Source organism: Heterocephalus glaber, unplaced genomic scaffold (assembly GCF_053883595.1).
Source record: "Heterocephalus glaber isolate CG9 unplaced genomic scaffold, H.glaber_assembly_v1.0 deba00001532, whole genome shotgun sequence".
NCBI classification, from domain to species: domain Eukaryota; kingdom Metazoa; phylum Chordata; class Mammalia; order Rodentia; family Bathyergidae; genus Heterocephalus; species Heterocephalus glaber.
Genome location: NW_028258330.1, coordinates 10,158,350 through 10,172,197, shown reverse-complemented (window position 1 = coordinate 10,172,197; position 13,848 = coordinate 10,158,350). Strand labels below are relative to the sequence as shown.

The following is a 13,848-nucleotide window of genomic DNA, read 5'->3' as shown; positions in this document are numbered from 1 at the left end:
ACATTTGTTATTGGTTGATTTCTTGATAGCAGCTATTCTTTCTGGGGTGAGATAGTATCTCAGTGTTGTTTTCATCAGCATCTCTCAAATGACTAGTGATGTTGAGCATTTTTTCATATGTTTATTTGTAGCAGAGATATTTCTAAAAGTGTCGAATTTGGCCCTGTAAGTTCAATGCCAAACAAGCACAATGATTTAAAAATATGTGCCAATAATTTTACATAAGTATAATTCTTGCCAACAAAGTGATACCTAGGGTGTTCAAACAAATATAGGCTCATAGAAATTCAGAATTTGAAGAGTTCCCTTTCCTTCTCTCTCCTCCCCCAACAAATACTGTGAGATGAGATACATAAAGTACAGAAATGTTTCAGTGACTTGGCAGTCAGTTTTTCTACAGTCAGTATGTTGAGAAGTCAAGACTAGATAACAGTTGTCTTATGTCCTCCTGAAGAGCTCTTTGTATTTGTATTGTGTCACACTGCTCCATAGCTAAAATCAGAAGCCATTGAAATCAAGTGTCACTAAACTAATACAGGTGCCCCTATTTTTGTACTTCCTACAAGTTATGAATAATTTTTACAATTTTAAGTAATTGCAAAAATACAAATAAGGATGATATTTTGTGACACATGAAAATTACATGAAATTTAAATGCAGTCTGTAAAGTTTTATTGGAACACAGCCACATTCATTTTTTTGTATGTTGTATGGTCTGTGACTGCTTCTGCTTTACAGTGGCAGAGCTGAATAGTTGCAACAGCAACCACATAGCCAGAAAATTCTAAACTGTTTACTATCTGAGCTTCTACGGAAAGTTTGCTGTTCTAGACAGGCACTCACGATCATAATGATTAGGAAAGAAAAATCTTCTAGATTTAATAGCAATGGACCAGATTTCCAATTGCATACATTAAGTTTTTAAACTAAAAGTCCTATTGGATCTAAATATATTAAGAATACAGATTAACTTTTACTAACATTGTCACCTGTATATATCCTTTAGGGCCACTGATACCAATTTAAGAGAGATCAAGGACATTATCAGAGTCTTAATTTCTCACAACCATCTGATTATCTATGGAAAGAGGACCCATTGGCACAACAAAAGCACCAGTTGAATGTAATGCATATTCATTTATTTGGTCTTCTCTGATAATTCAAAAGAGAGCTGGTGATACAATGGAAATTGCTATTGATTATCTTGCCACTTGTGTTTCTAATACATAAATGTATGACCTAACTTTTCACTTATTGACTGGAAAAGGTAAAAATATCTGAGTTGCAGACTCCAAGAATTTATCCAGGTTTCTCCTACTTTTCTTCTACCTATTCACATGTTTATCATCATTCTTTAGGGCATAGTGCTGTGTATATTTCTTTAAATTGTACACTAACTTGGATACTCTATGTACATTTAAGTATCATTTAGTGAGCCAGAAAGGAGTTAAATAAACTCTTCCAATGAAGAACTGGAACTGGAAGACTGCATAGGTGCCTGCCTATACATTAATTATAATTAATATATATTATACTAGCTAAGGTATAGTTTAGACACTAGTTATCTTATCAATGAAATTCTCAAGCTTAATTCTCTGCCCCTAAATTAAAGTTAAATACAAAAAGAATAAAAAATAAAATAAAATAAAAATAATAAAATAAAAAGAATTGTATTTTGGCAGTATCCCTTGTGTTTAACTTGCTTTTACAAAAAGATATACCAAAGTTCAGAAAAGCCCAATAATTTTCCCAGGGTTTCACAGCTAATGAATAAAAATTACATTTGTATCACACACTCAGGTGTGTAACAGGTGCTTGAGTTTTTAACAAGTTAAAGTTGTCTCTGAATCCCTACAGCTTCTACTTTTAGTCCATATTAATGCTTCTGTTCTTCCAGAATAAGCAAAGGTTCTCAGTTATTATTGCTGTTCGCCAAGTGCACGGACATCTGGTTTTTGGTCCTGAGACATTGATGGCCCACTGCTTTAATGAACACAATTCCCATGGTCCTGCAGACTAGTGTTTCTGCCCCATGATAGAAGCTTCAGAGTCCATAGTGAGAAATGAAACTCCAGCATCTAGCATTCAAATCATCTTCATGCAACTTGCAACTGTCCCAAAAGAATACCACCAAGAGATTGTGCGTGGATTCATTGCCTTCAGTCTTGATCAAACTCTTACCTTCTCTGCATCAAATTCCATGATTTCTCTATTTGATTATATCAAATGAAATTCTTCAATTTGTGTAAGCTTTTGTAAAGTCATAAAGGAAGCAATTTCCACTTTGGACCTGTTATCCTAATCTTCAAAAGCAAAAGGCTAAATAGCAACTGATTATCCAACATAAAAGCAGAAACAATATTCTCTAAGGGGAGCAGTACATAGGTTAATATGTCAATAAATTTTTATGATGTTCATAACAGCAAATCTTTATGCAGTAAAAGCACACAGGTGCTTGGTACCCTTTATGCTAGCAACTGCCAAAATTTCTTGCTTTGAAAGGTACCATGGAATAGGTGACTCTAGAGCCACACCTGCTGAACTTTAGAGTCAAGCCAACTCTCAATATTTTGGGTCCTTATCTATAAAAGGAAGATTTTCATGGAGTCAATCTCAAAAAGTTGTATGAGAATTAACTAAGATAAGGCTTGAAAACTTGAGACATGGTTGATCGGCGTATTGTGGAGTAGATGGTTCCACTAAATAAATCTGTCTCCTCTGAATGACTTCATCTTTATGCCTCTTTATTCACTGATAAAATAAGGATCCCATTGTATACTTTATAGAATGAGTGTAGGTGTAAGGATTAAATTAATCATGGTGCATTAGTAGGTATTCACTACAAGTTGCTCCATTCCAATTTTCCTTTCTTTAGTGAACACAATTCCTTCTAATTTTTTCATTTTGGCGATGAGTTTTAAAATTGAAAGAATCAAATCTAAACTAATTTTGTAAAGTAAATAATATTATATCAGTGATAATATTACTATAGTTACATAAGAGAATTTCTTGTTTTTAGGAAGTATACATTGAAATATATGGGGCTAAGTTTAGAATAAAAAACGCATGTACTCATGTACTTACAGAGAGAGAAAGGTATATAAACAGAGAGAGAGAGAGAAACTGAGAGAAACAAAGAAAGAGGGAGAGAGAGATTATTAAAGAAAAGGTAATAAGTGATAACATTTGGAGAATGTGGGTAGACAATACTTGGGAATTCTTGGTACTATTCCTGCGACTTTTCTGAAGGTTTGAATTACATCAGATAATTTGAAAGACATCATTCTAAGTAAAGTAAGACAGATACAGAAAGAAAAATATTGGATGATCTCACTTATATGTGGAATCTTGGGGGGGAAAAAAGTAAAATACTCAGAAACCGAATATAAAAGTAGTCATGGGGCAAGCAGGAAATGGGGGGATGGAAATCAAAATTAGCAGATATGTAGGACAGATGAATCTAGAGATTTCATGTACAACATGAGGGTTATATATAACACTGTACTATACACAGAGTTTTTGTTAAAAGAGTAAATTTGAGTGACTCATACCATACACACACATGTACATATGATAACTATGTGAGATGATGGATATCTTAATTTACTTGACATTTTTACTATCTGAGTATATATCATAATATCATGTTTATACCTTAAATACAAAAAATATAAAAACAAATGTGTAAATAAAATGTTTTTTGAATAAATAGAACATAAGAAAAAGGAGAACTCATCATTCTGTCCACCTAAAAGCTCTTTACTCATCAGTGTTCTTTACCAGTAAGGCTCATATAATCATATGCTTATTCCTCCCTCACAGTCTTTATTTGCATCAGATTCTAATTATCTACTAATGCTTTGTCTACCAAGAGGTAATGCATGGTTTGTTTAAAATGAAGTTTGGGGTAGGCAGGCAGCTATGGGTTGCTCCTTCTATTTTACCACACTTTGTCAGGATGGAGGCCTCTGCAGCAGTGACTTATGTTGCGCATGGCAGTCTGACCCACACCCATTTCAGACACCACATCCGGCTTCTTCCAACTCCCTCTGAATGTTTGGCAAAATACAGTTACTTAAGGTTGACATAACTCTGTAACTCATAACTTTGTTCCACACAAGTGGAACAAAGAGGTGAGCAGGGTATCCAAGAGCTGCGGGGGCAATATCTAACAGCAGAATCCTTTTAGGCAGAAGGACTGACACTGAGCTTAAATGCAGGAATCCCCACTTCAAGCAAAGTGACACAGATGTGGACTAAAGGCCATTGCACAATTGGAAAAGACAGATGGGTTGAGTGAAAGGTTCCCAAAATAGGTGATAGTTTGCTCATAGGCCAGGCTTAGGGACACTCCACAAACAGGACTTTCTGGGCCAAGAGTGACAACAATCATAGTTTGGAAAATATCACATGTCACAAAGGAAGAATTGGTCATTGTGAAACAGGCTTGTTAACACCCAAGCTCAATGTCAAAATGAGGCCCAGTGATCTCCTTGTTCGGCCTAAAGAGTGTCAGCCAGTTGGTATCATGAAAAATTCAGCATAACTATATAATCCATAACTGAATTTTGACACTTTATCCTGAATCTAATTTTTATTGATTTGACTGATAGCAGTGAATCCAGTACTTAACATATGAAAATATTGCTTAGAGAGCTGGCAAGAGTACACATCCAGGTTGCATTTATTTTTTATTCATTAAATACTTTTGAGTATCCCTTTGAATAAACAAACCATCAGGATAAGAAGAAGAGTCAATGTATATATAATGTATTAATGTAGAGATCCACTGTCTCTAGCCAATCTGTGGCTCTTACTGCCCTCCAGAAACTAAAATGTTATCAAGAACAAAAATAAAACTTATTGTGGATTTATTTGTAACTTCAGCTAGGATTGTAGCTCTGTTTTCTTGGAATTTAAAAAAAGTGAATATGTATATAGCAAAGGCAAATTTTTCAATAAAATTTCTAGTACTACCTAAGGGATCACACTGGCACCTGCAACTTGACACCTTTTCTCAGTGGAGGTAGGTCCTGAAAGGTCATGAAAAGGAAATTAGTCAATTTTCTAGAGATTACTATGTTTTCCCCCAAGTTCTTTTAATATTTTTTATTTCTTGAACACAAAGTATAAGAAGAGAAAAGCAGAATTAAATTAACTCAAAAGAGCCAATTTTTTCTATTCCTTAAAGAATACCCCAGACTAGACCAGACTTTCAAAGGCATAGCTTCCTGAAGTGGAAAATGTACAGCTATCCTGGGAACCTCCCAAACTTGTTTATAAAACCTGAGTTATAAATACCAAACAGAGATAGTCTATGATAATTTGATTTGGGGGTTATTATTTTCTACAAATGAAGGTAAGTCCCTAGATTCAAAACTACTCATAACTCCACTGTGAGACATCTAGTCCGAGAAATTGATCTACTTAAAAGTCACTTTTTTAACCACTTGCCCACTGGAAATCCAGAAAAAAATCTAGACAGTAGACACCTACATTTCCTTTCTCCTCATTCACTAAAGTGGGTACTGATAGTAGAGACCTTGAGGGTGCAGTCTGTCCAGGTGGTCTTAGACACACACATTTCTCATAGTTGGTTGGCCACCTCATTGCTTGACGACACATTCCATGTTATCCAAAGGACTTTTAGTGATGCGATTGTCTAGATAGATTTGTGGGATGGCAGATCAAAGGTGGAGATTTATCTTGAACATCAGTTCCTACAATTCTGGGTGAGTAGGCCAGGACATTTGCTTTCTGGGCAGGAAAGGTTCATGAAAGGGTTAGCAAGTTGGTAATGTTTGGGTGCCTTCTGTCTTTGCTAGAGGACTTCAGGTATAGGTGTTTTCACACGGGTACTCACTGCATAGTCACTTTGTTGCCTTAGCATTGCATGGCACCTATTATCATCCTCCTAGTTTCATCTCCTACTCTTGTCTTTATTCTCCATCAGAAGACCCCTTTTACAAGTACCACTATATGTCACCACTGGGCTACTCCCTGTTGTCACCAAGACGAGCCATCTGCTATACTGTCATGGTATATCTGATACTATGAACATCTCTGAGACCATAGTATCTATGAAGTCAGGATTTCACACACAGGATCTTCACTTTGAGGGTCCCTTCTGTAACAGGGAAGATTGCCCCTGGGAACCTCCTCTGTTCAACATAATAATTATTGTAATCATCATATGATGAAGATCATGCAATCTCAGAAGAGAAAATGGTCAGTTTTTAACCTCAGGAAGTTGAGAAAGGCAGCCAAGAAAAGATGACATGTTACGTGGACTTCAGAGAATGAACGGGAGCTGGCACTGGGACACAAAATCCACTCTGTTAGAGGAAAGAATACATGCAGTGTCTTCCAGGCTAAAACAGTGTCTCTTCCAGTCCCTCCAGAAATTTAAGGGGAGGTAGTCAGAAGCCACTCAGCTTTTAGTCCCAGAGAAGGGGCCAGAGCAGAGTCCCCTCACGCCCAGACCAGTGGCCCCTTCACTAACTGTTCTTGAGATCAGTTTGTTTGGGACATGGTTTCTTCTAGGTAAAAACAAACTTGACAAATGATTATCTGCCTACAGTTTTCTCTGTACATGTCAGTTTCTCTTGATGCTCTATAACTTTGATAATACAAAGCTTTAAATTACAATTTGAATTTTTGACTCCATTCCTCCAAATCTTGAGTACAATTGACTCTGTTAATGAATTTGCTTCTGACAACTTTGGAAATAAATGAGTTTGGGTTTGAGAAGAAAGGTCACCAGACTGTTGACATCTGACATAACAGTGTGACCTCTCACAAGGGGCCAAGTTTAGACTTCAAACATCCTATTTAATATCCAGTCCTAAGTAAATCTTCAAACTGACAATCAAGTACATTCTAAAATTTAACCCTTCTCCGCTTTACCACACTAAGGGATCTAATTTAAATAAAATAAATAAATTCTATTTATTTAAATAGAATTCTGATATCCCATGCTCTGTAGTAAAATATGTTGATCTTTAGGTTGAAAGAAGTATGTTTACAGTAGTCCATAATATGTTGACAATATTCCTCACACTTAACTTTCAGCAGGAGTTTGGACATCTTATGAATGCAAATTACAGCATCTCTCCTCTTGTATATTTTCTCTGTTCTGCCAAATGTATCCTCTAGAAAATACCACCTCCCAAAAACGTATAATACAAGAACTCTTGTAATTTTTAAATTTGCTAATAGCCACATTAAAAACTTTTTTAAACAGGTAAAATTAATTTGATAGTACATGTTATTTAATCCAATATAGCTGAAAAGTTACCTTGTAAGTGTGATTAATATAAAATATTTTAATGAGTTATTTTGTATTCTTGTTGCTGAACTAAGCCTTCAAAAATTGGTGCCTAATTACATATATAGCGCATCTCAATTTACACATTAAATTTTCAGTGGTCAATGTGAAATATAATCCTATCAAAATACTAAAGTTGTTTTTGGTGAAAATATTTTACAGTACTTCAGTTTTACAATTTAAGTTAATGAAAGTTAAATGAAATTTAAAATTCACTTTCTCAGTTATACTTACCATGTGTAGTTAGTGGCCACTGCTTAAACAGAGTAAATCTGGAAGGTAAAGTGATGGAAAACAGAAAATATTGAAAACATCAGCATTTTCTGTCAGCAAGACATAGAAGGATTATGCTTGAGAAGGGATTAGACAAAAAGCACATAAAAAGTCACAGAGTGCTAAAACTTTTGGAGTTAGACTAGATTATCTCTGTTGATTTTTATCTATGGCATTTTTAAACTTCATTTTTCTTATCTGTAAAGTAATAATATCTGCATTCCTGAGCATCTAACATTACAGGAGGTAACTTAACTATCAGGCTTCTAACATTAAACAAGATAATCAAAACAGCAGTCTTAGCACAGTACCTAGGTCTAATTAATTATGTCTATTTTATTGGTATTTACAGAAGCCATTGGTGTCCATTTGCATTTAAGAGAGGGGAATTTCTAAGGAGGTTATAATTTTACTAAATACTTGTGAGATGCATTGTGGAGAAAGAGGAAATAGGATATGTACATTGTAAAAATTTGATTTCTAATATTTAATAAAACACACATGGAAAAGTGAACCAATTATAAGCATTCAGATCAATGGAATTTTATAAAGTACACTTTTCTGTATAGTCAGCACCAAAATCTGGAAGCAGAATATTAAGAAAACCTCAAAACCCTCCTCAACTTCCTAACCAAAGAAACCAGCTTCTAATATTATAGATCTGTTTGTCTGTTTGTAACCTTTATATAAAAGGACTCATATAGACTGTATTCTTGTGACTGACTTCTTTCACACAACAATTTATTTGTGTGATTTACTCACATTGTGTGTGGTGCAGCAGTTCATTCTCCTTCTTTGTATTACATTCCAGTATGTAAATATCTCACAATATGATTATTCATTTTACAGTAGATGAATATCTGAAAATTATGAATTTGAAATATCTGGAAATTGTGTTTTCAATCCCAGACTTAATGATAAAATAAGAATTGCTCCTCATAAATTTTATGTGCAGGTACCCTGGATAAGCATAAAGAGTTGGAGGATCTCTTGGCCAAGTTTCTGAATGTAGAAGCAGCAATGACCTTTGGGATGGGATTCGCAACAAACTCAACAAACATCCCTGTACTAGTTGGGAAGGTGAGAATTTGTTAGCATAATTATCTTCTAGCATATTATTCCTAAGAATTATAACTCTGAGCAGATCCACAGTTAGAAGTATGACTGAGAAAGTCTTTTCTTACAAGAACTTGATTGGACATTCAGATTTTTAAATAAGTGTCCAGCTGAGTCCAGAAAATCTCTTTATCATGATGTTCCCAGTTATGGAACTGCAGGCTGACATGTGGGTCACATTTCACTTCAGTGACAGTTTATCAAAGTCAAAGTTTTATCCTCTTCAGACTCCATTTGCAGTGTAGCAGACATTTATTAAACATTTATTTTTATAAAACTTTTTTTCTATCTTATCCATTCACTTACTCATTTAATCAACCATTCATTGAATATACTATGCTCTGGCATGAAACCAGATATAAGACATACAAAGATGAACAAGGCCTATTCCTTGTAAATTTATGTAGTTTGCAAGCTAGTGAAGGAGGTATATGAAAAAACAACCATGCACATACATGACAGGAGAAAAAACAGTTGCCCCTAGCATCCTCTTGAGCATGTCTGTTATGCAAAGAGGGTGATATAAGAAGAGAAGTTTAACAGACAGGTAAGTTATTTCCTTAGCACAAAGTTGAAGGCACCATGTGTGCAAAGTAGAGAGCTTTGGAAAAACTACAACACAGGATAGGAGACAAAGAAGAGACAGGATATTCAAAAAAAAAAAAGAAAAAGAAGAGACAGGAGTTGAAGGCTAGTGGCCAATCCCAAAGAGTTTTACAGTGTAAGTCATTCCAGGGTGCTTGAAATTGTTTCTGAGAAAAGTGGAAAGCTGGTTAATTAAGGTAAGCAAGTGCAATAATCAGATTTTTATTTTTAAAAGCTTGAATGACAACTAAGTGTGATGTGTGATCTTATATTGGGTTCAACACTGAGAAAAACGAAAGAGAATATCTATAAAAGATATTAAAACAGTACTAGAAAAGTTAAGTAAATCTGAATTATATATTATATGACAGCACTGTATAAATATGGAACTTCTTAGATAGGAAAATTTCATTATAGTTTTGTAGAATGTCCTTGTTCTGAGGAGACATGGCTAAAGAATAAAGAGGTGAGGTATTATAAGGTTTGTAATAACTCCTAAATGTTTCAATAGAAAAATTATTAATATACAAAAATGTCTACAGTGTGGAGACATGAGAATTTTACTCAGACACAAAATACATTATGAGTACCAAAATATAAGAACTCAAAGATTCTGAGTGGCCACAAAAGACAAAAGTCTGCCATGACTTATCCCTGCATTTTTGATATATTGGAACAGTTCCATAATTTACAAATTTTAAAATCAAAAAGGAAAAATTTACAGACAGTAATTAATAAGCAGGACACTAGAATAACTTTTACCACTCAATCTCAAACTATGAACTGGCATCCACTCTTCCAAATTCAAAATTTTTAAGTATAAAGCAGGGATGTTTCTGTTTTCATGGGATGGTAATATATTGGAGAAGGAGCCTGATAGAGCAAGAGTTTGAAATGCTCTGCTGAAAAAGACCCTTCCTCCCAAAATCAATAACTAAAACCATCCCAGCCAATCTGGTATAGATTGAACACTCCACCCCCAGCAAGTCCATAGCCCTCTCCCAAAGAAGTCAAAGATCAATCTAGCTGGTGCTTAACCAAGATCTTGGATGAACTTCTCTGTTGAAAACTACAGCATTTTTAAAGGTTCCTGTAAAGATTGAATCTCATAAGAAAATTCCAGCATTTCATCACTCCCAGCACAGAGGAAGGGGCTTCTGGGCCACCATTCCACCACTCCCAGCACCGAGGAGGTGAGCCACATGGGTGCCAACAGAACCCCCTGCCGTCGAAATGAGAAGACACGTAAACAAGTCTCAAAACCAGACTTCCATATCATGTACAGCAACCTCAAAGGGAAATGAAATGGAACACTCTGATACTCAACCACCTGAAATCCCTGAACTGGCAACAAAAGAGCATGTGGAAAAAATTAAATCAGAAAAAATTTCTCAGAAAACAGCAGAGATTGTTCTCATAGTGCAAGACATGATTAATAAATCTAGAGAGGAACAGGGGAACATGATGGAATCCCAAAATAGGAAACAAATGGAATCCATAAAACAGATGGAAACATATTTCCAGGACATTAAAAACTCCTTTGAAAGTCTACACAGCAGAATAAGTCAATGTGAGGACAGAATTTCAGATATAGAAGATAAGATTGCAATTAGTGACCAGGAAAAGAAAAATTGCTTCAAAATTGTAAGGGACCATGAGAAATCAATTGAGCAGCTGCTAGACGATGCAAACAAGAATAACGTAACACTGACTGGAGTCAAAAAGAAACAGGAGAGAATGCAGATGACACACAAAAAAAACTGTTTACAGAAATAATGGCAGAAAACTTCCCAAGGAGGGGAAAAGAACTTGACATACAGATAAGTGAGGCATATAGGACTCCAACTAGCCTTGATCAAAAAAAATTTACACGTAGGCAAATAATTGTTAAGATTCCAGAAACACAACAGAAGAACAAAATTCTACAAGCAGTTAGAGAAAAGAAACAAATCACATACAAAGGAAAGCCCTTCAGAATCACAGCAGACTTCTCAAGGCAAACTCTCAAGGCAAGAAGAGCTTGGAGTGATGTATTCCAAGCCATAAAAGAAAACAGTCTCCAATCCAGATTGATGTACCCTGCAAAACTATCTTTCAAAATTGATGGAGAAATAAGATACATTCATGACAAAGAGCATCTTAGGAACTTCACGAATACCAAACCAGCACTCCAAAAAATTTTACACAATATCCTAGAAAAAGACAATGAGGATCACAACCCCAGGAAGCTCAGCATAATGAATCCATCCAAAACGACAAGAAATTAAACACAAAGGGGGAGAATCCAACAAAAAGAAAAAGTCATGACAATAATATGTCAATGTGTATCAGTTATAACTATCACAGTTAATGGTCTCAATTCACCAATAAAAAGGAATAGACTGGCAGAATGGGTCAAGAAGCAAGATCTAACAAAATGTTGCATACAAGAAACACACTGAATTCAAAAGAAACACATAGACTGAAAGTAAAAAGGTGGAAAATAATACTCTATGTGACAAGAACCCCCAAAAAAGCAGGAGAAGCTATCCTCTTTGCAGACCAAGTGGATTTCATACCAACACTGATTAAGAGAGACAAAGAAGGACACTACATCCTTGTAAAGGGAACAATCCAAAAGGAAAAGATGACAATCATAAATATCTATGCACCAAACACTAGTGCATCCAACTATATAAAACAAATACTAATGGACATGAAAAGTCATATATGCACTAATACAATTATAGTAGGGGACCTCAACACCCCACTGTCACAAATAGATCAAATGGACAAAAAATAAGTAATGAAAGACTAGAACTCAATCAAACTATTGAACAAATGAACTTAACAGATGTTTACAGAGTGTTCCACCCCATAAAATCAGAATACACATTCTTTTCAGCTACACACAGGTCATTCACCAAAATACACCACATACTCACTCATAGAACATGTTTAAGTAAGTGCAAAGGAATTGACGTTACCCTCTCTATATTATCAGACCATAGTGAAATGAAATTGGAGATCAGTAGCAAAAGAAACTGCAAAAATTTCATAAACACATGGAAATTGAACAACACACTTCTGAATAACCAATGGGTCATAGAGGAAATTAAAGAAGAAATCAGACATTTCCTTCAATTAAATGACATTGACATACAACATATCGAAATCTATGGGAAACAGTGAAAGCAGTCTTACCAGGGAAATTCATAGCAGTGAATACACATATTAGGAAAACAGAACAAGCCCAATTAAACAACCTGATGCTGAACCTCAAGCTTCTAGAAAAAGAAGAGCAGGATAAACCCAAAGGTCATACAAGAGAGGAAATTATAAATGTCAGAGCAGACATCAATTCAATGGAGACTAAGACAAAGATACAAAAAAATCAATGAAGCCAAGAGTTGGTTCTTCAAAAGAATCAACAAAATTGTCAAACCTTTGGCCAGTATTATGAGAAGGAAAGAAAAGGCCCAAACCCATTCAATTAGGAATGAAAAAGGTGATATTACAACAGACCCAGCAGAAATCCAGAGGATCATCAATACCTACTTCAAGAACCTATACACCAATAATATGGGAAGCATAGAAGAAATGGACAGATTCCTAGATACATATGAATTACCAAAATTGAACAAAAAAGATCTAAAAATTCTAAACAACCCAGTATCAATCAATGAAATTGAAAATGTAATTAAAAATTTAGCAACTAAGAAAAGGCCAGATCCTGATGGCTTCACTGCTGAATTCTACAAGACATTTAGAGAGGAACTACTGCCACTACTGTTTAAACTGTTCAATGAAATTAAAAGGGAAGCAATATTCCCAAATTCATTCCTGTAAGCAAGTATCACCTTGATCCCCAAAGCAGAGAAATATCCAACTGAAAAAGAGAACTACAGGCCATTCTCACTGATGAATGTAGATGCAAAAATCCTTATTAAGATACTGGCAAATAGAATGCAGAAGATCATCAAGAAAATCATACACCCTAACCAAGTGGGATCCATCCCAGGGATGCAGGGATGGTTCAACATATGCAAATCAATCAATGTAATACACTACATCAACAGAGCCAAAGATAAAAACCATATGATTATCTCCATAGATGCAGAAAAAGCATTTCACAAAATCCAACATGCATTTATGATAAAAACCCTACAAAAAAGGAATAGACGGTCTCTACCTCAATCTGATAAAAGCCATCTATGAAAAACCAACAGCCAATATCATACTAAATGGCCAAAAACTGAAATCCTTCACATTAAAATCAGGAACAAGACAAGGATGTCCACTATCACCACTCCTGTTCATTATAGTCTTGGAAACATTAGCCATGGCAATTAGACAAGAGAAAGAAATAAAAGGAATAAAGATAGGAAATGAAGAAGTCAAATTGTCATTATTTGCAGATGACATGATACTCTATATAGAAGACCCCAAGAATGCCACCAAAAGTCTTCTAGACTTAATAACCAAATTCAGTAAAGTAGCTGGATACAAGGTCAATGCACAAAAATCAATAGCTTTCCTCTACATGAATGACAGACTCACTGAGAGAG

General features: G+C 35.1%; 1 protein-coding gene across 6 annotated transcripts in view; it reads left to right on the top strand.

Moving 5' to 3' along the window:
- The window catches only part of Sptlc3 (serine palmitoyltransferase long chain base subunit 3), a 181,604-nt gene that overhangs the window by 83,543 nt on the left and 84,213 nt on the right, over positions 1–13,848 (top strand). For all 6 annotated transcript variants that reach the window (XR_015442065.1, XM_021255074.2, XM_004840827.4 and 3 more), the window contains one exon: positions 8,556–8,680. Coding sequence is in view for 5 of the 6 variants with exons in the window: in XM_021255074.2 (XP_021110733.1) it covers positions 8,556–8,680 (125 nt within the window). In the remaining variant the exon portion in view is untranslated. The remainder of the gene's footprint in view (positions 1–8,555; positions 8,681–13,848) is intronic.